This window comes from Centroberyx affinis, unplaced genomic scaffold (genome assembly GCF_046629955.1).
Source record: "Centroberyx affinis isolate AG114_WGS23_722 - 3 ecotype Tasmania unplaced genomic scaffold, CSIRO-AGI_Caff_v1 ptg000934l_1, whole genome shotgun sequence".
Taxonomy (NCBI): domain Eukaryota; kingdom Metazoa; phylum Chordata; class Actinopteri; order Beryciformes; family Berycidae; genus Centroberyx; species Centroberyx affinis.
Window position 1 is genome coordinate 36,079 of NW_027279511.1, and position 27,668 is coordinate 63,746.

Here is a 27,668-nt window from a genome sequence, read left to right on the forward strand (position 1 = left end):
AGCCTCTTAGATGATCTTCCTTTGCGTCATATGTGGTTTTTTGAGTGAAATGGGTGAGGCCTTGATGCGTATTTGTGATCTGGTCTTGCCCAAGGCCTTGGTTTGAGAGCAACCTTCTCCTTTCAGGGTGGGATGCAGTATGGGTGATACGGAGAATCGAACCCAGATAAGGAGATTCTGAATGGTTTTATTAGCCTGAAATTAGATGTGTAGGACATGTATAGCAGTCATTAGTCGTTGGCATGCTTACACGAAATTAAACAATTGACAGTTATTTATAAATGCATGTCTTACACGCATTTGTAAAGAAATACATTGCCACGACGCTTCAGCCAGGTCTGTGGCCCATGTGTTTTATGTATGTGCGTGCTTTACTTCTTGGTGTGGGCCCTTCTCCTAGCTTGTCTTCTAGTACGTAAGTGGGCCACTGTCTGCAGAAGTCATTATCCTGTGATCCTGTCGCCCTTGGTTCACACACAGCCGGAAAAGTCAGTCAAGTTCATCCTTTGCTGTTTGCTTGGCAAAGCCAATCCTTTGGATGGAGTGATCTGGGCATCTATAAAAGGCCCACATTGTTCTCGATTGTCCTCCAAATCTGGAACTCTTCATTAATTCCTGGTCGAATTCATTACTCTTCATGTCTGGGCTCTGTGCTCAAGGTGCAGATCACACTTGGCAGGCGGGACTGCCGCTGTTATTTCTGTCTGTTTAGATCAGTCACTTGAAGTAGTCGCCAATTCATCTGTAATGGATGAACACTCAGGAGGAGACGTAGATTGACAGATGGACACAGTGATTTGACTTGACTGCCTTTTCTTGAATACGGCTGCTTAACAATTCCAAGTTAATATGCATTTCACTAGCAGCAGATTTGTGTTGCCTCTCATCCTTTGCAATTGGCTTATTCATCAAACCTCATTCATCATTTAAGACCACCCGACTGCCTCGCTCTGGCTATGATTATATTGTCATTAGGTGCTGGCATGTGGGGATTCAGGGGTTTGAATCGGTCTATATCCCGGAGGTTGTGTGGGAGGGTATGTGTGGCGGTCCATCCTGCTGCGGTGGATGCAGCTTCTCTTTGCCGCAGCCAGACCAGAGTGTTGAGAGTCCATCTCAATGGGGGCATCCTGCTAAGCCAAGCATCTGCTGGCTGCTCATCATGAAACACCACCACAAAATCCCTCTACTGTATTGCTGTGCCTCTCTCCTTCCCCGATGGTCTCTCAGGAAAAACGAGCGAAGGAGAGAAAGGGGAAGGGCAACATCTGCAATTGTAGCAAACACACTTTTGTGGATCGGGTTTCCTCTGTTTCAATGGAAAATGAAAGTGCTGCCGGGAGAGGTGCTGAGGCTATGTGATTTGTGATTAGTTTTGCAGAGATTTTTCCAGGAGTCTGATTATGAAGGGAGTAAATCAGGTTGTTCAAACAGACCCTGAGGGGTTAAAGCGGAGACAGATGGATGATTGTTGGTGGTTTATCGCTCGGGCTGTTCATTTTGTCCATTTCGTGTCACGCCCACTTCCTCAAACTCCCATGTATCTGCATTAGAAATCAACACCACCTAGAGAAAGGCGTCACTGGGCTGGAGTTCCCAAAACATTTTAGACCTAACGCCAACATCTTAGTCCAATTGTTGTGCTTTGGAACGCAGCAAAACAAAGCAAAATTAGACCCATTTCTTTTGGTAAACAGGGCCCAGCACACCTGATAATGATACTTATTTTCCATTCCCACTTTCCCTCTACACAAGTTCTGTTTCTAGCTCAGTTTCTAATGTTGTTTCTTTGAACTTGTATCCCACAGAACTTGGCTCGCCCAAAGACCTGGTGACCAAAGATGTCACCGACACCAGTTTTGCCGTGTCTTGGACTGCGGCGCCCGGCAACGTTCGTCACTACCGGCTCAAGTGGAAGTCTCTGATCAGCGAGGAGGCCGGAGAAAAGACGGTCCGAGGAGACATTACCGAGACGGTTCTGGAGGGTCTTACCCCAGAGACGCGCTATCAGGTCTCGGTGTACGCCGGCTACGGCCACGGAGAGGGGGAGCCACTGGTAGGAGAGGAAACCACAGATGGTAAGTCACTTCAGCTGCTTTAACGCTTCCACCATACGCTCACTCTGGTAGCCCTTCTATCCTTCACTTCTCTCCCTCTCGTTTTCTACATCCGCTCCATATCACTTTCTTTGTAACTCCTCCAATTTCTTTCTTTCTTTCTTTCTTTCTTTCTCTCTCTCTCTCTCTCTGTCACTGTTTCTGCCCCTCCCTCCCTCTTTTCTTCCTTCCCTTTCCCTCCCTCTGCACTACATTTTGAGTTTCTGGGTGCCTCTTCCCCTGGTTACCTAAGAAGTGTGCTGCTAGAAAAGGATGATGTAGGCCAACAAAAGACACTATGACCCTGATACCAAAAGACATTTCATATGTATCTGAACACTAAAAAGGGGCAGCACAGAGAAAGCACCTGGAAGGAATGGACAGCCATTTCATGGTACCTTAGAAAACAGGTCCTGAATCCACTGAGTGTGTTAAGATGACCATTTTAAAAGCCCGGAATGCAAGCCTAGACTTAGACTTTATTGTCCTAAACACATCATAACTCTTAAAGTTTTCATATGCCTGTTAAGCTGCAAATAGAACTCAGGCGCTCATCCTTTAGCTATGTGGAGCAGTGACATAGGTTTCACAGTTATCCAGGAAACAATGTTAAGCCGTGAGCCCCTTTTTGGGTGTGATGTGGAAAAAGTAATCAGTCATTGACATTCACAGCTCATTCTTTCGAGCTGAGAGTTAACGTCATCGCTGTTGGCATTCACCTGTGCCATCGAGAACGTCACAGAGATGCTTTTGTAATAAGGGTGTTATAAGTCTTTGCGTGGTGTAGCGTGCCATCAAGAATGTGCACGTGTGTGTTATGTGCACATGCAGAGGTGATGTAATGTCCAGCACACCTGCACCCGGCTTTCATGGGAGATGCAGGACAGATAGACACTGGCGTTTCCCCTGTTAGACTCTCATGCTCAAATGAGAAAAGCACATTGAACGGAAACTCGCACCAATTGGGAGGGAATTTGTCCACCAGTTCGTGAAATGGAATGTGCAAACGGAAAAATATGTCCAACCGTCGTTATTGTTTATTGATTCTGGCAAGCGAGACAGGTGCCATATACACCAAAAACAACCTTGAGTCAACTCTGGAGGCTCGTATGGTTTATAACCATGATCACTTTGCTCATGCCTTCCCTGCGCCCACCATCTTTCCTTCTCTTTCCTTCTGCTCAACAGAAATCACAAGTCTGTTTGGGCTGAGCCACACACTGAAAACTTGGATGCGCTGCTTTTTTCCGTTCATAAAAAGCCTCCCTCTGAAGTAGAGCTGTCTGAATATTTTCCTCGGCTCGTTTAGAGGGCTCTGACAATTCACACTTGCCCTTCCTGTTCTGAAAAAAAAAACAACACTCTATGGACACACAATGGAAAAAACAGAACTGTGGGTTTACTCAAATTCACAAAACGTCTACGCTTGGCTCCAAACCCGACCAACTAAACACGATCAATCTTGTAAATTTGGGCCTGTTCAATGTATACTTGTGAAAACTGAGCTGTATTTGGGTGGGTTTGTGTTCACAAGCATATGGAAACTGAGCCGATACCCTGATGAAAGACTCTGAGGTAGCCAAGCGTGTTAGCGTTTACTTTACCCACTGGCAGGAAAGCCATACCGCTTATATTTCCAAAGGTATATTGGGAACGTAGGTGGTTAAGCACACATTTAACACACATTCCATCTGAACAAGGCCCGAAAGTCTACATTTTCCATCAGCCCATCCATCAGTCACTTTCCCCAGTTTAACCTTCATTCCGTTTTTTTCCTTCTTTGCAGTCTCGGCTGCCGGCAGAGTGATAGTTGTCTCTGAGGAGACGGAGAAGAGCATGAAGGTGGCATGGCAACCGGCGCCTGGCAACGTGGTCAACTACCGCGTGACTTACAAGCCCCAGTCCGGAGGGCGCCAGCTGGCTGCCAAGGTGCCCGGCGGCACCACCTCCACCGTTCTGAGACGCCTCACTTCCCGCACCACCTACGACATCACCGTGCTGCCGGTGTACCGCCGTGGAGAAGGCAGAGCAAGGCAAGGAGAAGGAACAACACGTACGTTGCTCTATCATTTTTTCTTCATCTTCATTTAATCTACATCGTAGCACTTAAAGATTCAGTTTTGAATATGTCGTCACACAGTATTACACCATTATGTACCAGTATTATTCCGTTTCTCTCTTCTCCAGTGTCACCTTACAAAAGCCCCAGGAACCTCCAGACCTCAGAACCCACCAAGACCAGTTTCCGTGTGACCTGGGACCACGCTCCCGGCGAGGTTAAGGGCTACAAGGTCACTTTCCACCCCATAGGGGATGACTTTGACCTGGGAGAACTCACGGTCGGGCCCTATGACAACACTGTGGTGCTGGAGGAGCTAAGGTGAGCCTTCAGGCTAAATCTCTGATCTAATTCGCATTAGTATATTTCTCACTTCTCATTCTCATTTTCCTAAGTTGAAATGCTGAAAATGATTTGCTTTATTGTACAGAGCTGAAACCAAATACACAGTGAGTGTGTTTGGTATGTTTGATGGAGGAGAGAGTATGCCATTGGCTGGCGAGGAGAAAACCACGCTCTCTGATGAGCCCGATCCACCTCCTTTTGAGACGCCAGGTAATGCATCCTCTTAAACCTTACCTAATATTCTGACATTGGGCTTTGCAGAAAATGTATACATTCATAAGTATAACAGTAATTAGTTTGCCTCAAAAGACTTCATCACCAAGAACTTACAAGGACTTCAGCCATTTTGTTATGATCCCTTTCACCACTTTTTAGACAGTGCGTTACTGTATGTTGTGTCTTTAGCCAGCAACAGTCAAACAGTGGAGACATGTATCACATAGTAAAATTTTACTTAGGAAAATACACTCTAATCCCACGGCCCGTAAAAGCTGATGAGTTGCCCTAAATGCCTTTCCTCAAAGCTAATTGTCTCACGAAATAACAGATGTAATGGCAATTCCATCTGTCTGCCCTTTTCTTGCTTTCTTCATCGTGTCACATTGGGCTTTCTCTTTTTATTTTGGGCCCGAGCACAGCCAAGGTAGAAGTGACCCCCACATGTATAATCTGTTTGCAATTATAAAATGTTTTACTACCTCGCCAGTCAGAGCAAGTAAGTGTGAGGAGAGGAAAAATGTTACGTGTTGAATGGAAGGAACGGGAGAGGTCAGCTTGACCGCTCAGCTGCAAGCCTCTTCCTAATAAGGAGCAGATACACATCCAGTAGGGCCCAGCTCCTAAACATCAAACAGAAGGAGATGAGAGAATCCGGCTCTCCCCAGTGTCATCTATTGCCTCCGTTAGTTCCCAATGAAGCAAAGAAGAAGCAATTTCGAACAATTTTACACAAACTAAACTATGTCACGAGTTTTCATCATAATGGATATCAAGTATTTTTATCCTATCCAAAGGAGGTGATAATGAGATAATCCACAGTAATCCAGTGGTTCTCAATTCTGTATCGCTACCCAAGAGTCTGCAGGTTTTCATTCCAACCAAACCCCTACAGCAGCCCATTTCACTGATTGGCACTTTCAACCAGAGAGGGGGTAATTAAGTGGTGAAATGAGAGTTTGACTAGAATAAAACCCTTCAGACTCTTGGGCCTTGGTACATGGTTGAGAACCACAGCTGTAATAAAGTAAAAGAAGATTATTTATTTGGTTAAAGGCATACTTCTGACCAGGATAAACATCTGTAAAGATGAATGACTCCCTTTATGTCTCAGATAATATTCTTTCTTATGACTGTATAACTGGAATATACCTAGCAGACCTCCATGCAGACCTGTTGATTCTCTCTCTCTCCCTTTCTCTCTGTCTCAAGTCAGACAGCTGTTCATCTGTGGTGGGGGTTGGGCTTTTTGGGTGGGTAGGGGATGAGCAAAAAACTGTAAATCAAATATCATGTAACCTGTTTTCAGTTGCAGACAGTGGCAGATTGCACAACGTCTGCCTACCCCCCTTGCACATCTGCAGCCTTCTTTTAGGCGCTGCAGATGGGATGCCTTCCTTGTCATCATACAGGTGTTTGGAAGACGGGATCAGAGTGCTACCGTGCTGCTATGGAAGGCACAGTTATCTCTCACAGAGGAGGCCTGTCATATATCATGGGTCACAAGGGGTGTATACTCCTGATTTGCCCCTGGGACGAGCTCATGAGTGACTCCAAAAAGAAGAACCACGAGAAAAACTGCCTCGACATGTCAGAAGACAAGAAGACAATAATTATATGACACCTGGAAAATAACTGTACTTTGATAAAAAAAAATGTTTCAGAAAAGGAAGAAAAACTTGTGAACACAATGAAAGGAAATGTGAAAATGTGTTTAGCATTTTGGAAAATGTTTTGGTGTCATTTTGTGTAGTTTAATGCCAAAATAGTAATTTTATGTCATGGACCTCTTCTCTGTGCCTTTCCTTCACCTTTCACACCTCTAAATCATAAGTGGTCACATACACTCGTTTGTATAACAACTGAACATGGAACTGTATCTCATTTGAAAGCTACGATTTCCTCCAGTTAAGACCGTCTAACCTTTGACCTCTCAGATGTGATGTGTAAGACCACGGCCCAGGCCGACATCGTGCTGCTGGTGGACGGCTCCTGGAGTATCGGACGTCTCAACTTCAAGACCATCCGTGCCTTCATCGGCCGCATGGTGGGAGTCTTCGACATTGGCCCCGAAAGGGTCCAGATCGGTGGGTCTACCCGGACTGTGCATGCTCAAAGTCAATGGGTTATTACTAAGAATTGTCTCTATACGATGGGTGTTGATGGGTAACGTCTGACAAAGGTTTCTTGGTGTGATGGCTTCAGGTTTGGCCCAATACAGTGGGGACCCAAAGACTGAGTGGCACCTGAACGCCCACAGAACCAGGGAGTCACTGCTGGAAGCTGTGGCTAACCTGCCCTACAAAGGAGGCAACACCTTGACTGGTACTATACTATGTTTATTTACTGTGCATACACAGTGGTACTACAGCCACTTCTATTTCTGTAGGTGCAGAACAGTTAAGTGGAAAGATATTTAAAACGAATACACTGTGCATCTGTGATATTGTGAGATCATATAGTTGTAATGGGAAAATTTATACTGTGTGTCAAAATTTTACCCATGCATCCATTTCTGCGCTTCATCATGGTGTTTGTTTAGCTTCTCGCTGGAAAGGCCACAGAGAATCAGTTCAGCGAGTTGTAATCAGGGTGATGAATGAAGGTCTATGTCTTCACTGCAGGTCTGGCTTTGAACTACATCCTCCAGAACAATTTCAAAGAGAATGTCGGGATGCGACCCAACTCTCGAAAGATCGGTGTGCTGATCACTGACGGCAAGTCCCAGGACGACATTATTGCAAACTCTCAGAACCTGCGCGACCAGGGCATTGAGCTCTATGCCATCGGTAAGTAAAGATCATTCAGGTCATTTTTCCTCGGGCTTTATTTCAAAAACCTGCTGTGGGAAATTCCCTGTATAAAATAGAATTCTAAGCCCTGTTTATCCAACTTAGAAAATTAGTGAACCCTTTGAAGTGTGGACATTTATGACTTCTTGATCCTCTTCTTGATCCTCATCATCACCCTTCACTTCTCACTTATCACCTCTATTTGTATAATATCATTCACTCTACTTTTCTCAAATTAAAAAAATAACTAATGACCTTTGACTCCATTGTTTTTAAGGTGTGAAGAATGCCGATGAGAACGAGCTGAGGTCCATTGCCACTGATCCAGATGAGATTCACATGTACAATGTGGCCGACTTCTCCTTCCTGTTGGACATTGTGGACAACCTTACAGATAACCTCTGTAACAGTGTCAAGGGGCCAGGTACATATGAGTTTACATCAGAGTATGCACATAACTGACAGATATAAGTGAAGGAAGCAAAGAAGAAACAGCTACACTCTCATTTAGATATATATTAATGATAGATTGAGAGATACTCTGTTTTAAGCAGTTTGATTGCACTGACGTGACCTTGCAACAGCAGCCTTCTAGCTTGAAAAAAACAATAATAGCCATAGGTACTCTGAGCCAGCTGCACCATTCTTGGGCTCTTGATATGCAGTATAAACATAGTGTAGAGTATTCCAGACCCACAGACAGTTACTACATGTCTGGCCCACCATGGAAGGCAACACTAGAAGCAAAGAACCAGCCAACCCCTGGAAATTATCACAGATCTTTCTATTTTCTTCCTCCCTTAATGTTCTTTCTGCCTCCCTGGAACGGGATATCGTCTGCTCCTTAATCAAATTAAAGAGCTGCTATTGGATACTTGTATGCTAGGGGAACCGCTTGGAGAGGATGTGGCTTTGCAGTCTCTATGAGAAGAAAGTGCGTCTATTTGGGTTTGTCGCTGATGCGTTGCCACATCTAGGTTTTTTTTTTAGCTCCTTGATATCACATAACGTTCCTAATGTTTTGGCGGGCCTTATCTACCCATGTATTCTTGTGTTACTACATCTTAGTAGTTCCACATCAGTAATTACCAGCTCAAGCACTGGAAGGAGGAAGCGTTAACCCCTACTCTTGCGTAATGATGTCTGTTCTAATGTTCCCTCTCTATTCTTGCACCTGAAAAGGAGGTGCGCTTGAGGCACCCACTGACCTGGTGACATCAGACGTGACCCACTACTCGTTCCGAGCCACATGGACTGCGCCCGAAGGCCCCGTGGAGCAGTACCGCGTGGAGTACATGACTCTGACTGGACGCCCACAGCAGGTAGAGACGCATCTATATACCACTAATTCACTCATCAAACAAAAGCACTGGTGTAATGTATCTTGCTGTATGGGTTTGGAGGGGATCTTGGCTCAGCCGTATGGCCTGACCCACTGTGGCTGAGGCTAATGGAAACTCAATTTAAACCTCCCATTCCAGCCATTCAAGTTTGTGTTGGCCTCTCACAGTATGGGTGTCTAATTACATTAAGATCTGACAGAAGGCAAGGCAATAAAAACACACAGCCTTCAGTTTAGAGGATTACAAAGCAAATAATGAGTTCATGTGAAATAGCTCTGTTGGACAGCAGGGTCCTGGCTCCACAACGTGTGGAATACATCCATTTTTAGTATCTGAATCTAATTACATGTAGGATATGTTTGTTTTTGTCCAGCTCCCATGGTTTTGCTTGTTAGTGAACACAGTGGATGAGGTTTTATTTGTGTTTATGGATCTGGAGTTGAAGCACACGCTGGGGTTGGGTCCAGCTGAGTTTGGTCGGAGGGTTTTGTGGTTTTAATTGGAACGCTTTAAGAGCCACTTGTGCCAACGCTGGAAACAGATAGAGCCTTTGTTTGTTTGCGCTGCTTAATTGATTATCGTTCATGGTAAACAGAACCCGGTACATGTTTGTTTATCGTGGTTTCTTTGAATGAACACCCCCCCTCCATCTCTCTCACATACTCACCTATAACGTATGAGCATGCACACACAAATATACATTACACACACACTTAAAGTAATAATCCATGACGTTTTCACATAAATAAATGTCAGTTTTGCTACTCTCTAATTGCCGATGATACAACACAATAGTGATTCAGTTCATGAAAGCTTTTACATTTGCTGTTCTAAATGCCCAGTGTTGGGTTGGTGTAAAGGAAAGGAAAAATCCTCTGACACAAAGGAAGTGATGCATTTTATATTTCTGACAGCAGCAACAGTTTTTTGTTTTTTAAATAAATAGAAGAAGAACTGGATAGTTAGCATGAGCAATGATAGCCACCATGGCTGAACAGACAAAGAAATGAGGGCCACCTACAGAAACTCACCAACTTCAACTTCACCAACAGAGAATCCAAGGAAAACACATCACAGTGCTGGACACACTGTTTGATTGACAAAAATCTTATGGATTACCATTTTATTTGCCATCTGTTAACTTGCCCCATTCTCTTAGGTGTTTGTGGATGGTACAGAGACCACAGTGGTTCTCCAGAGCCTCAACCCTCTGACCCAGTACCTGGTCAACGTCTACTCCGTGGTGGGGGAGGAGAGCAGTGAGCCTCTCAAAGGAACCGAGACCACACGTATGTCTTTTCTTTCTATGTGTTTTGCTTACCTCTAGGCCCATAGTCATTAATTCAAACTGAGGCTTGCATGGAAATTCATGTATGGTAAGATATAGGTCACATGACCAGACCAATGATCCTATGTAAAATCGTTACTCCAATACTATGATTCTTAGAGACTTTACACTTTACGTTGCCCAGATACCTGGGGTTGACTAGGAACAACAGCTCAACTCAGCAGATTCTTTAACGCTCTTGCACTTCCAGCATTTAGTTGTGTGAATAACAATTCACTGTTGTGTCAGCCGCCATCATTGAAACTCTCTGATTAAGGCCCAGTTGCATAACACATATTATCTGCACTCAATAACTGTGATTCCTGTGTGGTCTCCATTAATCAAATGTTCAAAGGCAGAATATCTGAGTCTTCTTTATAAAACCATATGTGGCCGCATAAAGATAGCATGAGCATATTTTAATTAAATGAAAACTCAGAGGCTCTTTACATAATCACACTGAGGTTCAGGCGCGGTTTCAACTTCTTTCTTTGTTTCTTTTAAGTTGTTGTTGGTTGTTGTTTTATTTAACCCTCTAGAATAGCACAGCTTTAATAGCCTGAGTTATATCTCTATAAAAGCACACATAAAAGCACTCTTATTCTTGAGTTTTCACCACGTGAATGAAATCAGCCTGGCTAGCTAATCTCTAACTGTGAGTATCCGTACATGCATGTGAGCATGGATGTATATTTGCTACTTACATTGTACCCTCTAACATTGTTGCCTGGCCATCCAGTGCCTGTCAGTGCAGTGAGGAAGATGACCATCTATGATGAGCAGACCACCACCATGCGGGTGAGATGGGAGGAGGCGGAGGGTGCTACGGGCTACATGCTCCTCTACAGTGCCATCAATGCCACCCAGCCCACTGTTGAACAGGAGGTGAGAGTGACACCCACTGAGAACACACACCCATGCATGCCCGCACACACAGAGACATAAGGAGAACAAGCCAACCAGCTGTGGATATGACATAGTTTTGGACTTGGAAAACATGCACACATATTGACATGCATATGTGCGCATGCGTGGACACACACGCACACACACACACACACACACACACACACACACACACACACACACAAACACGAAAACACTGCCAGTGACCAAACACGCCAACCTCCTGTCAGCAATTCCTGACAAAATACAGATGTCATACACTGTAATAACATCTTACAAAGCCACCAGTGTTCGCTTCTCCATTCAACTGACAAGGAAAAAGGGAAAACACAGAATTTGATTGTTAGACACAAAGGGGTGGGTAGACCATGAGCTCACTCTGCCAAGGGAACATCATCATTTGTTCATGAGGTGTCAAATCCAAAGGGTCAAAACCGGATTTGGCAGATCTCGCTGCACCAGAATGCTCTTCTAACGTTCTTATCCAAATGTCTCTTTCTAAGTCGCTGAGGAATCCATGTCATAAGCTTCCTCTCTGACCCCATGTTGTTTTATGGTCTGATCCCCTTGCAGATGAGGGTGGGAGGGGACATAACCGAAGTCCAGCTGGTGAGGTTGCTCCCCAACACGGCCTACACGCTTTCCATCTTCGCCCTGCACGGAGAGTCAGCCAGCGAGCCGCTCACCGAGCAGGGAGTCACCCGTATGTAGTCGCTGAATCAACAGTTGATCTCTTTGTGCAGAACATATTTCATAAAACTGAGTGTTTAGTGTGTTTAGTGTTTAGTGATGATAGCCTACATCCATCTATATGCCATATGTGCACGTTTGTATGTATGCTTACTGGGACTGGTGGGACAGACTCAACATTGTGTTCTTGTCTTTCATGCCCAACCAAAGTCCTGTCCATATCTTCTAAACCTAACCCTACTCTTCTGTCCCTTGTTCAGTGCCCCTGCCACCCGCGGGTGTGCTGAGGGTGCGTGATGTCACCCACAGCACCATGAGGCTCATCTGGGACGCTGCTCCGGGCGCTGTTCGCAAATACCTCATCACCTACAAGCCTGAGGATGGAGAAGCTAAAGAGGTGAGTTTGGTTTCCATGCCTCCTCTGCAAGATCATCAACATTCTACACTTTTACCAATCCAATTCAGGTTTTCTGTTTTAGCCATTAGGTTTGATGGTGATGAATTTATATTGATATTTTTAACTGATCACTCAGTATATTATCTTAGACCGCATGATAGAAACTGCAGCTGGGTAGGCGGACCTCAGGGAGTGTTCCTGGAACTGGAGTCTGATGGAAATATTATAAAACTATCTATCACTAACTAGGATGGATTTGCAAAGTGGTGGTGTTGGTGGGTGGGGGGGTGGATTATAGATTGACAGGTGTAGTCTGTTTTGTCCTCATCCCATTGGTGGAGCAGGATGAATATTTTATGGTCGCATGACCCCTTTTGGGAGTTCTCGGGCTGCAGCAGCAGGTTCTGGCGCGGGTCATTTGCTACTTCCTTAGGCATAAATCAGGTGGAGGTGAGCCTCATAACTCCTCTGTGGGACTTAAAAGATGAAAAATGCACATGGGAAAGTGACACATGGGCTGAATGTCAAACCCGTGGGGCGTGGGGAGGAAGAGCTTGCTGCCCAGAAAGCAGCAAGGCGTCACCTCTGACCTGACGGATAATGTGATACAACCCAATTAGTGACAGCATGCCACTCACAACGCAGACCACAGTGCTTTCTTTATCCAGGAAAAGCCTTCAGCGTGGATATATGGTCCTCAGAGACAAATCCAGTGAAGTGTCAGTTCAGATTTATAACTCAAATGCAACAACAAAAGATCAGGCAAAGAGGCAGAGATGGTGTTTTTAAATTCATGGGTATTCAGAATGAATTATCCCTTGAATTCAATGTCTTGAAGTTCAGTAAGTAAAACAGAATGGAATGGAGAGCAGTAAAGCCAATATTGTATTTTCAATAACTTTTCTGTGTGTTTCATAATATTTTCTAGTGTTTTTTGTTGTTTCTTGAGTGTCTTATTTGTTTCCATTTTCCTCTGGACACAAGCATGATTTTTGTGCCTCCTGGTCAAGTTTCCGACCAGACTCATTGGACGCACACTACCTCTGTCTCCAGTGTTCTTGGAAACTCTCACTGAGAATGGAATGAGACTTTCCCAAGACTTTGGCAAAATTTGGCAATATGGCCTTGAAGAGGGAGACATTTGAAATTCCATTTATGTCCAGTACAGGAAACAGTATTCACAAAGCTCTATATATAGGCATTAATGATTGGACATTTTGTGCAATATCAATTGTGTTTGATTTTGTCCACAGCTGGAAGTGGGTGGAAGTGTGACCACCAGGGAACTGGACAACCTGATCTCACAGACCGAGTATGGTCTGGCTGTTACTCCTATCTATGATGAGGGACCTGGTCTGCCTATGTTGGGAGATGCCATCACTGGTAAGAATGAAAACACATGTCGTTATCATAATGAGGATAAGCATAATGGCAAAGTCCTGATCAGCCTACTTCTCACTGAGATAGCGATCACACTGGTCAAAGAAGTTCTCAATTGGCAATAGTTGTCTAATGTGATTGGTCATCGTAACTCCCTTCCCTCTACTCTGTAGATGTGGTTCCTGCCCCCAAGAACCTGCGCTTCTCAGAAGTGACCCAGACCAGCTTCAGAGCCTCCTGGGAGCACGGAGCCCCTGATGTGGCCCTCTACCGCATCGGCTGGACCAAGAAGGGAGATAGCAACTTCCAATACGTAAGAGAACAGCAGCTGTCCAAGACGTTTGCGTTTGTAATAAATCATACATGGTATTCCTTGATGAGCACCGCAGAGAGGGCTTTGGCGATGCTTTGACAGAACCCTCCCGTGGAGGCAGTCAGAACATGTGAAAAACAGACCCTCGCACCAAACACCAATCGTGATCATAATACCACAATCCAATATGGATCTTGTCTTTGGTTTGTACTGGCTGGTGTTTTAGCCAAGCACCTTCCCACATGCTGTTTGTGTTCTCCTCATCAGGCCATCCTTAACAATGATGAGACAACCCACGTCCTGGAGAACTTGGAGCCAGACACGCCCTATGATGTGTCTGTTACTGCCATCTACCCTGATGAATCAGAGAGCGAGGATCTGCTGGGCACTGAGAGGACATGTAAGATCCACACCCTGGAAGCCATATGATGATGACTTCACCAATCACTTCACTTAACTAAGTTTGCCTCAGTCACTGGAAATAATGGATCTCTCTTGAGGATCTTTATGCAAGTTTTAGATGGTTTTCATGTCCATTCTATTTAATTTCACTTCTAGACCAATGATGCTTCAACCCTTTCCAAATATATGCTATAAATCAATACTGTCACTGTCCCTCAAAAACTTTTATCTACTTTTACATTTGAAAATGAAAAAGAATGAAATGTGAATGAATGTGTTCAGTGAAGGGTGTGTCCATTATACCTTTCTATTTCTGCTTCTATAGTGTCCAAGCAAAGTGGTCCAAGTAAGTATATTTGTGGTAAACCAAGAGGATTGTAATGAAAGCATGTTTCATTATTTTGCCTAGTCATCAGCGCTGTGGTTCATCGGACTACCATCATTGCGTCATTGAGCAAGGCACTTAACCCATACACCGCTCCAGTGGTGCTGCGCTGCTGCTGAAACAGCCATTTTTATTATGTGTTTGTCTGTCTGTTTGTGTGTGTCCCATTGTCTCTGCCAATCATCCCAAGGTTGTCTGCAAAAAATATGTTCTTACTCAGACAATATGGTTGATGAAGGACCTCAACTATGCATGCAGTGCAAGACAGGGATTTGAATCCCTTCATCCGTATGTTGGACTATGTCATCCCATACTTCTTGTCCATCATTGCTTAAAACCCATTCCTCTCCACCCATAAATCCATCATATCCATCCACCCATTCATCAATCCATCCATCCATTAATCATCCTTCCATCAATCCATTGCTGTTCCAGAGAATTCATTCCTGCTTCAGAAAAGACAAAGTCCCAGAGGAAGATTGTCTTTTCTTCTTTAAAGCTGCAATCCTTGATTCAAATCAGTGACATGTCTACCTTGTTCTACCAATGTGTGCATTATTTATGAATGAATTCATCAATGTTTTGATCCAAGATGGGGTGACAACAATGAGTCATAAAGAATTTAGAAATTCTTCAAGATATGTAGGACATGTTGATGTGAGCTGACCAAATTATCAAGGATTGTGCCTTTAAAAGATTTTTTTAAGGAAGTCTGCAGAGCATCTGCTATTACTAAATATGATAGCTACACATGTTAACATGGTAGTAATTATGATGTGTGTGTGCGTGTGTGTTTCCAGTACTGAACGGACCTCCCACCGACCTGGTTGTGTTCAACGCCACCACCACCAGTCTGAACGCCAGGTGGAATCCCGCCCCAGGACGCGTCCAGAACTATAGGATCACCTACGTCCCCACCGCTGGAGGCAAGACCCAGACTGTAAGGACACACAACAGACCAACAGACATGCACACACAGACACAGTGTGGACATATTCTGCCTGGGAGGTCTATCAACCTTCACAAAATGACCTATATGAAGACAATGTGTTGTTATTTCTCATACAGAGAATCCCAAAACTCTGGAAAGCAGATTGGAGTTTAAGTTATACAAACATTTCTCAGGCAGAGCTGCTCTAGAGGCAGAAATAATCTCACTGGTTGAGTTAGACCTAAATGGGCGGAGCCAAAGAACCACAGTTTTTCCACGTGCAAGTTGGCTAACTGGCAAACTTGAATGGCAAAGATGGAACTCTGGTCAAAATATAAATAACAAATATGAATGGCAGTAACTTCCCCTTTTGAGCATGGCATTCATGATCTTGGAAGGTCTAGTTAACTAGCTTACCCAGATAGCTATAGGCTAGTATGGCTAGTTTGAAATTGGAAGTCAGCTAGGCTAACTAGCTAACCTAAATAACTTGTATGGCTAGATTGCATTTTTTCAGTTAGTAGTAAGAGTGCTAGACTTTGAAATATTAGCTCCCTTCTCTCTTACCCTTTGCTTTCTTCACTGGGCTTCAGTCTAATGTTACTTAGCCAGAAAAACTGTGGTTCATGGCTCCTTCCACTGAGCTTTAACTCAATCATTGGGATTATTTCTGCCTGCAGAGCAACTCTGCCTCCAAGAAATATTTGTATAACTAAAACTCCAATATGCCACTGGAAATTGCATTATTTTAGTTTATTCTAAGTCTAATCACTTAATCTGTTGTTGGGATATGGCGTCAGTCATATTGAGGAAACCCCTCCTAGTTTCTCTCAATGTTCCCTGACACTGCAGACTGGCTCCTGCTGCTCATGCACTCGGCTGCCTTACTGAATAAGCAAGAGGCTTTTTGGCCGCCAGCGTAATTTTTGGTTTCAATTTGCTGTCAGACATTTCTGATTGCTTTTAAGGAAATATCCACAAGCAAGTCTCATTCCCATGAACAAATGAAATGATAGCGCTTTAGGCACACACATTCATACACACGCATACACACACCTGCACAGATAAGCTGTGGCAGCTGCATTTAACAGCCCCTTATATCATTGTTAAATCCTCCCAAGTTTTTTTTACCAGTCTTGGGCTGAGGTCAAGTATTTTTTTTAACCCTCAGTACTTTGTGTTTATAGGATGTAAAGAGTTGCTTAAGAGAGATCTACAAAATCCAAACCTTGGCTGATCAGCACTATGGGGTTGGGAGGCACTGAGCAGATACTTTAGAGATGAGAGGTGCTGTTATCAGTGTGTGTGTGTGTGTGTGTGTGTGTGTGTGCGCGCGCACGTGCGTGCGTGTGTGTGTGTGTGTGTGTGTGTGTGTGTGTGTGTTTAAATAGGCAGTGGGAGGTGGAAATGCATTGACCCAGCCAGGTCAGTGTATGTTTGTGTAATGAGAGAGGGGTCATATGCTATAGTGTGTGTTTAAACTACTGAGCAAAACTCTCTTGCTGCTGCTGCACTCACAAAGCCTGGCTATCAGTTCACTGTTGTTTCCCTTATTTTTATATGGCCCAGATGTTAAGGAATTTAGCATCCAACATTCTTTCATGGTGAAGAGTGCAGCTGAAGGTGTACATTGATTTTTTTCAGTTTTTACCTTGTCAAACATTCTGTACAAAATTCAACTTAAGCACAGCTGGTGGTATGTAGGTCATTTGTTGACCACTAGTTTCCCTTTAACACGGGACGGAACGTTTTCTTCTTTATGATTGGAGGAAACTTAGTTGTACTGATTGCCTGGGTGATATCACGCTGAAAAGTTGAAGGAAAACTGGAAGCCTACAATCCAACATCAGCCAAGTCTTCTTGGTTCACTGTCAGGATTTCAACAAGTATAGTTAGCCCACAGGGCTTTGCATTGTTTCATCTGGGACAACAAGTCTGTTTTAGGGAATGGCTGACACATGCTTTGCACTTGTGTACAAGGAAAGTTGTGGCGGTGGCGAATGATAAGACTATCGTCCCTCTGTTTTCTTATGGCTTGCTGATAAGACTTTTAGCCAGTCATTTCAGAAAAGCTGTCGGTGATTAAATAGATCCGTGGAGGATTAAAGAGGAGGTCTAAGCACACATACAGACACAGACAAACCCCACTCCTTACAGCATCCCTTAAGCCAAAAGCAATGCAGTAAATTCACCACCACTCATGCCCGTTATGACAAGACATCCAACGGTTTCGGCCATCAGGGTATAGATTTACCTTGGCTGGCACACACTCTAGTAACCATATCCAAAAACAGTCACAACATCCCTCCTCTAAAATGTCTACAGTTTTTCAGGTAAAATTCTTTCCATCAGGTTATCGGCATCAATTTAAGGAACCCAGGGGGGAGCTGTTAAACTCTGTATCCCATCCTAGACACAGATCAAATATCTTTTCCCTCAGCTGATACTAGAGCTGCAAATGGTTGTTTTTAAAGCTTAAGCAAGACAGATTTATTCTTTAGACATTTTGTTAAGGAGATACAACAGCCTTCCAAGGGAATCCTGTTGCCAAGTTAACTTCTAACCCACTGAACTAGTGAACTATTGGAGTAACTTATCCTTTTTTTCTAACTTAATCAGTGATTTTTGTCATTTGGAGACAGTTTCTAAGTGACAGTAATATACTGTAAGCCAAGGAAGCTAAGATTTACTCCCCCCCCCAACCAGACCCAGATTGGAGGGAAGAAGACCACAGTCCTGCTTCCCAAGTTGACCCCTGACACTGAATACTCCATCACTGTGGTAGCAGTCTACGCCAGAGGAGTCAGCAGGGAGCTGAACGGCCCTGGCAAGACCAGTAAGTAACTCTTTTTTACTGGCAATTGCTTTGTAAAGATGTCATGGTGATTGTCTTGCCTTTTAGTTGTTGTCAATCATTGTAACAAATCAAATGATAAATGGATTACATAATAGCAGTGACATCAGAGAATACATTTGTGTAATTGTGATGGTTTTAGGATGGTATGACTGAGATAAGTAGTACACTCAGAGAAATACTCTCAGAGCATTAGTGTCTAAAAATTGGATAGCTACCACGATCTTGCAATGAATATGCACAACAAAGCACTATATGACCATTCAGTAAAAATGTTGCTATTCCTAAGTGTATCTTACTTTTATGTCACTCCAGAGCCTCTGGGTGGTGTTAGGAACCTGCAGGTCACTGACCCCACCACCAGCACCCTGAATGTCCAATGGGAGCCTGCTGAAGGCAACGTGCGTCAGTACAGGATCTTCTACGTCCCTGCAGCTGGAGGAGCTGAGGAGATGGTAGGCTGGAGTTTATTCTGGAGTCTTGGAGTTTTATCTATAGAAACCTTTCATTGAGGCAGAAATAATCTCATTGGTTGAGTTAAACCTCAATGGGTGGAGCCAAAGAACAATAGTTTTTTGGAGCGCAAGTTAGCTACGTAACTGGCAAACTTGAATGGCAAAGAAGGAACTTGGTCAAAATATAAATGAAAAATATAAATGACAATGACTTCTTTTTTCATTCTTTCATGACCATGGCATTCACGATCTTGGAAGGTCAGCTAAGCTAACTAGCTTACCTTGATACACTAGTATAGCTAGATTGCATTTTTTTTCAGTTAGTAACAAATGCGCTAAGCTTCATAATATTAGCTACCTCCTCTCTTACCCCTTATCTTTTCACTGGGCTTCAGTCTAATGTTACTTAATCAGAAGAACTGTGGTTCTTTGGCTCTGCCCATTGAGATTTAACTCAACCAGTGACATTTTTTCTTCCTCCAGAGCAGCTCTGCTTCAGTGTTTGTATAACTAAAACAAATTGGCTCCCCCTCTAGTTTCTGTCCCTATAAACCACCCAATTAAGGTTGAAGGAAATGTTTTTCGTTTTATAACAATGAAGAGCCCATACCTCCACTGCCCAGAGCATGACCCAATGTGTGTCTGGTTGTATGTTGTATCTATCCAGGAGCAAGTATCTGGAAGCACCATCAACACAGTCCTGAAGAACCTGCAGTCTGATACGGTCTATACTGTCACTGTGATGCCTGTCTACTCCGCCGGAGAGGGACAACGCATGTCTGAGAACGGCAAGACACGTAAGTTACAATGGAGATGACTGCAGAGAAGATACATTTAGAGGGAGCGGTAACATCTTTGAAAGACTTTTGAGAATGATATACTGTATGAAGGCAGTGGGATTCTTTTCCTCAGCTAGCATAAATCCATTCATATCTGTCCAGAATGAACTCACTGGCCTCAGTTGCTGGCACTCTTTCACGGTATGTCAGTAAGCTTCAATAAGGCATCTAGTCGTAGCTGTTGATTTGCTTTGTAAAATCATCCAAAAGTCTTTCAATACCTGTAGACCAAGCCAAACAGATTAGATGCCATTTGTTTCTCATGGACTGAATTAATGTACATTTGATTCACGTCTTGCATGTACATTTCATGTGTTGCATGAGCGTAAAATCTAACATGGCACTGAAATGGCACCAGAATAAAGTTCAATCAACTTGGTTTGCAGTCAGCTTTGTGAACGTTGGTCTTATTCCAGTTTGTCCCACAATTTCAAACCGCCAACCTCTGCTGGGAATGAGTCAGCATTTTGAGGGGTGATTGCGTAGGAAGGAATTCCTCCGGGTTGGCAGCATTATAATGGTGTCTCCTCTCTACTTACCGTAATATTGTCCATTTATAGTCTGGAATGGCGGGTAGTGGTCAGGATGATGGTAGGGTTGGGGGGATGGTGGAGGGTATGTAGTGAGTAATTGGCTTCCCTTTGGGGAAAAAGAAACAGAGGAGGGATACAAATGAATGGAGGGTATTATATTATTTATGGCTCTCAACTCACTTGGCTAAGGTCATGCTTCATACTTGCTACTGTTACCCCATTTTCCCTTGAGTAGCAATGGTCTCTAATGTTCAAAGTGGGTTTTTCCTAGACATGTAAAGCAAAAACCTTATTTGTATATCAGATTGTACCCCTATGAAACTGGGACATCGTGACTTTGAAGACTTTGACGCCAAGTACCTGTGGTTTTGAGGTTCCGTGGGATGCATTGCCTCTTCAGTGTTGACGTGAATCTAAGCAAACTACCGCATTTCAATTTAGTCTTGAGTCAGCTTATTTAATTTAACCAAGGATCTGCTTTTACTATTTCAGCTGACATTGCTTAGTCATTGACTGTGTAAAATGCGCCTTAAAATTCAAAGCAGCTTTGTAGGCAGCAGTCTCTGGTCTCTGAAACTTTAAAGCAAGGAAGCTCACTTGCTGTGTTTTTCCCACTCTGCGTTTATGAGACTTCGATGCAGAGCGGTACAAAGCCTGCAAACATCTGCTTTGGTTTTTAGAAGGCAATTTTCACAGAGGGCAGCACAAACTCCTTGTATCTCCTCTAGCGTCCTAAAAGGAAGTGTCCTGTTGATAGCAATATTGTTAAGCAATGTCTTAAACTTGTCTCTGTGGGGTGCTGGAGAGTATTGTTCTCACTTTATTGAAATGTTCTCATGTGTTCATTGAACTACTCTGTCTGTCCACTAAACTAGTCTAGACCATGTATTGTCAGCTGAGACAAAGTGAGCGTCACAGTAGCTCTAAGTAGGAGATTCACAAGAGTGCCATTTAGACACTTGTAAATGTGTCCCAACACACTGCCCTTTTCTCTCTTCTGCCTTCTCTCGTCATTTCTCTTTATCTTCCCCATCTGTACAATATATCCTTCACCCTGTCATCACTCTCTCCTCTCTGTCCACCCCTCCTCCCATCACTCCTCTTCCCACTCTCCACCCTCTTTTTGCTTTACCTTATCCCGATCATAACCTTTCACTTTCTTATCTCTTTCCCTTCCTCTAACCCCCTCCTCTCACCCCCCTCACTCCATTCTCCCCCCCCTACATTCCTGCCTCCCCAGTGGAGCGTAGCCCCGTCAGGAACATCCAGGTTTTCAACCCCACCACCAACACTCTGAACGTGCGCTGGGAGGCTGCCACAGGCCCAGTCCAGCAGTACCGGGTGGTCTACGCCCCGCTGACCGGCACCAGGCCCTCCGAGTCGGTGAGTCAACCACCACCCACTGTGTGGGAAGGGGAAAGGCAGTCTAGTACAGTACATATGTATGCAAAGAAAATGGACTCAGGTGCACAGATGTACCATAAATTCAAGTAAAGTTTTGGCAACTCAAGCAAACATCTTATCGCTCGTTTACACACAAACGCATTGCATACAGGGATTTGGCTGATGCTTTTGAAACCTTATCTCATTCACACACACACACACACACACATACACACATACAGGCATTCATTAAGAGAGCAGAGAGTTAGAGCACTTACAGACGAAGGTGTGTGCAGGTGTGGCCCAAAGCAACAACCCACTTCAGATTTTGTACAGCATTTATACCGTGAGTCATTTAACCGTGGGGAAAGGAGCTGCCTCACCCGGACCTGTTGGGAGGAAAACACACACCTGCAAACCAAATGGTGTACTTGAGACCATTTGTTCATATGCGTGCGTGTGTGCAGTTACTGCCAGTTGCATTCTTTTTTAACTAACTGCTAAAGATTTAAACCAAGATGTGTTAATTAAAGCAGAAATTCTTTAATTGTGACTCGCCTCCCTCTACACGGTATGTGGCATCTGGCATCAGTGTGCCCACATCTTCACGTGGAAAGGATTTCTGCTGGTGCTTTGAGAATCCACAAACAACTTCTAAAGTGTTATTTGACATGACACACCAACAGCTCACTCCGGCATCTGCCAGAAAGATTGCGCCATCGAGACCCGTTGCTTTTATTGGGATTCTAGGAACATTAGGTCTTTGAAGAGTGAAGTATTTTCCATTTTATTGATAGAGAGGTACTCGCTGCCTTTATCCCTGTTTGTTATACATTTATGGCAGGCTTAGGCCTTTTCCACCGCCGGAGCCAGCGGTGTGCATCGCCGCCAATGTGGCCTTTTTCAGCCAGCACCATCAAATTTAACACTGGTTGGAGATTTGTAGCATGAATTACCAGCTTAACCAAGCAGCTTGTAATATTGGTTTTGAGCAATGGGAACATTTCTGAACTCCCAACTCCCAACAGTAAATTTTTGTGAAAAACATTAGTGGACACTGGAGTGTATTGCAAGTGTCGCAATGGGTCGTTACGTTCAAAAGAGAAGTAAAGCAGATGTGACGGGACTTTGTAGTTGCATTGGCATGTGACATGAAGATTGGTTTAAGGAGATGAGAGGCTAGGCTAGCTAGATTTATTTGACCGCACACACAGACGCACTCGCTAGCCTAACAATCACACATGGATAAGTGTGTTTCCTCTCTCGCATACACAACCCTAGATTCTCCCTTTCCATTGGTGGCTCACAGAAAAGCGCACACACTCACACGCGCGCAATCCGTATCACCAGGCCAGAGCCCTAAAGCAGCACTGACCTTACAGGGTTTAACCAACTAGCCCATAGATAGACAGCGAGAGAGGTAAGAGGAGGCGGCCCCACTGTAATCAGCTGTCAGTACCGTTAAACTGTGTTTCTCAACAGTACTGGCTGTCAGCGAGGGCCCCTGACATCAAAGGCACACTCGGCTCTCCCTTTCACTCGGTGCTGACAACACAAAGTGGTCATTGAGTGCGAGGGAGCTGTTAGAGGGCGTGTACAACACAAACAGCTGTCAGAGAGAGGGGGAAAGGTGTCTGTTTGCGTGTGTGTGTATGTATCGGGCGGGGGGTTCTGCGTTATGTCTGTGCACCCATACAGAAAATTGTCAGCACCTCCCGTTCTTGAAAACAACCACAGGCGTTTTACTAGCCTCTATATCCGTTGAATCAATTTGATTTTTTCAATCTTGAGCTAAGACATGAGTTTGCACGTACTGCAGCTGCACTATAGCTCTCCAAAAGTAATTACAGCGGCATTTCTGCAATGAGTCTCTATTCCTGACCTGTTGGGTGTGTCTGTGCAGGTTGTGGTACCGGGAACCACCACCACGGCCCTGCTGCAGCAGCTGCTCCCAGACACCCCCTACAATGTCGGGGTGGTTGCTCTGTACAGCGATGGAGAGGGACCCACTATCAGCGACAGCGGCATAACACGTAAGAACCTGGGCCAGTTTGCATCATCAAGTGGGAGAAATAGTCTGAGAGCAGTCAGCAGGGACTATATGCACCAAAGCTCTCAGAGTAAGACTGTAGGTCTGGTATACGATTTTCAGTTATGAGTGACTTGCTGCAGTTGTCTTCTGCAGCAGTGGCCTTCAGTCACTTGCCATCGAGGCCCAAGAGAATACAGGCTTCCATTCCAGCCAAACACTACAGCATCTCATTTTTTTCTGATTAGTCCACCCTCTTTAGCTGAAGGAGCTAATCACTGAAATCAGCGGCTGTAGTGTTTGGCTGGAAAGAAAACCTGCAGACTCATGATAAGAGAACGCTGACCTGCAGTGATCCTGATCCCATGTACAGTGCCTGGGCCTCCATTTCAAGGACCAGGCCTGCTTTGTCATCTGTTCTGATTCAGTCATGTCTGAAGCCACTTTGTTTAGCTACTGTTCAAGAACTATATCGCTTGGTGAAAGAGTATCATTTTATTACAATTATTATTATCTTTGATTATTATTGACTAAAGGATTTATTGAAAATTTGCGTTGTTGTTGCGATGTGTTATCGCCCTAAAAGCTTTGAGCCAGGCGAAGCTGTGATTTGCAGAGATTTTGGAACAACTACGAGGGTTTTACTCCACTTTGCGTCATGCCAACTAACAACACCTCTTAACTGTTCTCAAATCACTGTAAGTGACGGCCTCTTGTGGATTATTGCTTAATTTTCCACACATTATCAAATTATCACATTGAATGAGAAGAACTCTGTGACTCACTTGGCTTTTGGTAACAATGAGCATGGAACCTACAGTTAGTCCTTATTTTCTATATTAACTCTTTGTGTTCCCTCGCCCAGTTCCCCGTAGTGGCCCTAGGAACCTGCGTGTGTACGATCCCACCACCAGTTCTCTGTCTGTGACCTGGGAGCATGCCGAGGGTCCTGTCATGCAGTACCGCATCACCTACGCCCAGACCACCGGAGACCCCATCGAGGAATACGTAAGCAGGCACACTGCCACAGGAACATAAAGCTCACTGTGTTGCTTGTCTGACTATCTGAGATAGTCAGTGTTTTTTAGCCAAAGTTATCTCAGTTACCCCTGATTGGCTCTCTGTCCCTGTTAATAATCTATATCTAACACACTGATATGTGTTTTGTGTTGCAGACTACAGTACCAGGGAACAGGAACAATGTGATCCTGCAGAACCTGGATCCAGACACGCCTTATAATATCAAAGTGACTGCCATCTATGCTGATGGACCAGGAGGAGAGCTGGAAGGAGACGGGCGCACAGGTACAAACTATATAATCCTTCCAACTTTTTGGGGGAATTTTGATGCAGCCTTTAACACATACATTCCGAGTATCTAATTAACTGAGGCAGAGAGCATTTAAGGACATAATATTGAGGCATGTGGACACAGACACGTATTGAGGATAACACACACACACAGTAGAATTCCCAGCAGAAAATCTGAATAGACTGATCCATTGATTATGATCCTGGATCATTGTAACAAAAGTGAAATAAGTGAAATTCTTGACTTGTCATGAAGGCCAAGAGCACTAAGAGTCTTTGCCAGAGAATTATGAACTGGCTGTCCTCCAGTGAGAGGAGCGCTCACATTAGTATAACTGCCCAGTGTCTTGCCTAATTCCGCCTTTCAAATCAAAGACTACCTCATATCATATATCACTCTTTTTTTTTTTTTTACAATCTTCTTGATTGCATGTTAAGATAAATTACTCATAATCCAAAAACCAAAATGAACCATAATGCAGTAATTACCCTGCTGACAGTTCACTAATAATAAATACATTGGAATTGGAAGAATTTGCGTCCCATAGCAGTGAACTGAAGCCTGTGTTGACTATGCTGTCGTGTCCTGTTTCCCCACAGTGGGTATGCTTGGCCCCAGGAATCTGCGCGTTTCTGATGAGTGGTACACCCGCTTCAGGGTGTCCTGGGACCCCGCCCCCTCCAGGGTTAACGGATACAAGCTGATCTACCAGCCTGAAGGTATGGAGATGTCTTTAAAGGGGCACAGTGTCAGGGACTGGTGTTATTGCAGCAGGAAACATGTATTTCACAGTAGCAGTTCCCAAGTCATAGGGAGTTTTTTTTCTGCAAACACATGTGGAGACTAATCATGAGGATCAAACTACAAATATGTTTATGTCTCCCTTCAGGCTCAGATGAGTCCTTGGAGGTGTTTGTTGGAGACGTGACCTCCCACCAACTCCATAACCTGAAGCCCGGAACCACCTATGACCTGAAGGTGCTGGCCCAGTATGAGACAGGCGTCAGCGCACCTCTGATCGGACAAGGCACCACATGTACGTAGATATCGCCATCTTTTATCGGGCGACTGCTTCATCTGTATAAAACTGAAGGATTGACTGATGGTCTCCAGTTTCTCCAGGAAAATATCATTCACTTTCATTGAGTTATTCATGCAAAAATAGGTATTGTTGTGATCGTGAATGTGTACTAAGGATGAGTCTTTCCTTCAGTGTACCTGAATGTGACGGACCTGACCACCTACGACGTTGGCTATGACTCCTTCTGCATCCGCTGGGCCCCTCACAGAGCAGCCACCTCCTACAGACTCAAAATCAATCCCTTTGACCGTAAGTGTATTACTCTACTACATCCCAGCTTTGTCTATACAGACTTGGTCCAAGTGAGTTAGAGGTTTGCAAATTGGATTTATGTAATCTGGATTTTGTTAAAACCAATTCTCCAAGTGAATTGTCAATATAGTCAGATAAAAAAAGGGAGAGACGGGGGAAAGGAAAGAAAATATATTGGAGTACTGAGGTAGAGTGAAATGTTTACTGTATGGTAGCCATTACAGATGGATGGAAGAACACTCAAGGCGATTATGCAAATTCCTGTTTGCATGAGCGATGTCAAATAATATTAAACATTAGACTGGAAGTCTATTGCTTCCATCGGTGTGTGTCTCTAATAATTGCCTCCTATTCTGTTAAATTTTCCTTTCCCTCGGCTCTCTTCTCTTCTCATTTTGTATCGTTACCGTTCTTTCTCTTCTCTCTCCTTCTCCTCCTCCTCTCCTCCAGCCTCCAACAGTGGAGCCCAGGAGATCACTGTCAGAGGCTCAGAGAGTAATTACTGTTTCAATGGCTTGACCCCCGACGCCCTCTACAACGCCACCGTCTACACCCAAACCCCCAACCTGGAGGGACCCGGAGTCAGCGTCAAGGAGAGGACATGTAAGAGAAAAAGCCTTCTCTGTCAATGATTGTCAGTCTAACACATAAAAGCGCACTTGGTCCAATTTGATTGATTTAAATCTGTGGTAAGGTGAAGATAAAATTCAGTGTTTGAGCTTATTGGTAAAAGGAATTCCCCATTTCTGAATGATCACATGAATATTGGCTCGTCAAACCATGTCACCTTCAACTGTGTGTGTGTGTGTGTGTGTGTGTGTGTGTGTGTTGCAGTGGTCAAACCCACAGAGCTGCCAACAGAGCCCCCTCCCCCCCCTCCTCCAGTAACGGTTCCCCCTGCTCTCGACGGTAAGGATAGGTTTGAAGTTAGCATATTTGTGCTAAGATTATTCTACTTCTCTAATAGCTTTTTATATATTATATATATTATGCCAGGACATGGGGTGCGATGTTACATGGAAACCTTTGGTCATCAGTTATCCATACCTTATCTACCGCAGCCTAAATTAGCCATTCATGTCGTTGTTTCCGAACCACAGTGTGCAAAGGTGCCAAGGCAGACCTGGTCTTCCTCATTGATGGTTCTTGGAGTATCGGAGACGAGAGCTTCAACAAGGTCATCCAGTTCGTCGTCAGCATGACCGGAGCCTTCGATGTCATCAGCTCTAAGGGCATGCAGGTTAGCACAACTGTTGCCGCTGCGTTTGATGTTTATTTCTCACTGGATTCAGTAGGGAGGTGTTGGAATTTGGAGATATTTTTTAGATGTTTTCCTGAATGCTTTGGT

At 44.2% G+C, this 27,668-nt stretch overlaps 1 protein-coding gene across 1 annotated transcript in view; it reads left to right on the plus strand.

Moving 5' to 3' along the window:
* Positions 1–27,668, plus strand: part of col12a1a (collagen, type XII, alpha 1a) — a 62,690-nt gene that overhangs the window by 16,641 nt on the left and 18,381 nt on the right. The window contains exons 14-43 of the mRNA XM_071521845.1: positions 1,809–2,078; positions 3,883–4,149; positions 4,284–4,476; positions 4,586–4,710; positions 6,654–6,803; positions 6,922–7,041; positions 7,341–7,505; positions 7,786–7,932; positions 8,694–8,830; positions 10,011–10,140; positions 10,918–11,063; positions 11,658–11,787; positions 12,035–12,171; positions 13,425–13,554; positions 13,725–13,864; positions 14,132–14,264; positions 15,452–15,591; positions 18,289–18,418; positions 18,752–18,891; positions 19,559–19,688; positions 21,504–21,646; positions 23,550–23,679; positions 24,541–24,683; positions 24,851–24,980; positions 25,587–25,706; positions 25,877–26,023; positions 26,201–26,321; positions 26,781–26,923; positions 27,155–27,229; positions 27,421–27,560. Of these exons, the coding sequence (XP_071377946.1) occupies positions 1,809–2,078; positions 3,883–4,149; positions 4,284–4,476; positions 4,586–4,710; positions 6,654–6,803; positions 6,922–7,041; positions 7,341–7,505; positions 7,786–7,932; positions 8,694–8,830; positions 10,011–10,140; positions 10,918–11,063; positions 11,658–11,787; positions 12,035–12,171; positions 13,425–13,554; positions 13,725–13,864; positions 14,132–14,264; positions 15,452–15,591; positions 18,289–18,418; positions 18,752–18,891; positions 19,559–19,688; positions 21,504–21,646; positions 23,550–23,679; positions 24,541–24,683; positions 24,851–24,980; positions 25,587–25,706; positions 25,877–26,023; positions 26,201–26,321; positions 26,781–26,923; positions 27,155–27,229; positions 27,421–27,560 (4,352 nt within the window). The remainder of the gene's footprint in view (positions 1–1,808; positions 2,079–3,882; positions 4,150–4,283; positions 4,477–4,585; positions 4,711–6,653; positions 6,804–6,921; positions 7,042–7,340; positions 7,506–7,785; positions 7,933–8,693; positions 8,831–10,010; positions 10,141–10,917; positions 11,064–11,657; positions 11,788–12,034; positions 12,172–13,424; positions 13,555–13,724; positions 13,865–14,131; positions 14,265–15,451; positions 15,592–18,288; positions 18,419–18,751; positions 18,892–19,558; positions 19,689–21,503; positions 21,647–23,549; positions 23,680–24,540; positions 24,684–24,850; positions 24,981–25,586; positions 25,707–25,876; positions 26,024–26,200; positions 26,322–26,780; positions 26,924–27,154; positions 27,230–27,420; positions 27,561–27,668) is intronic.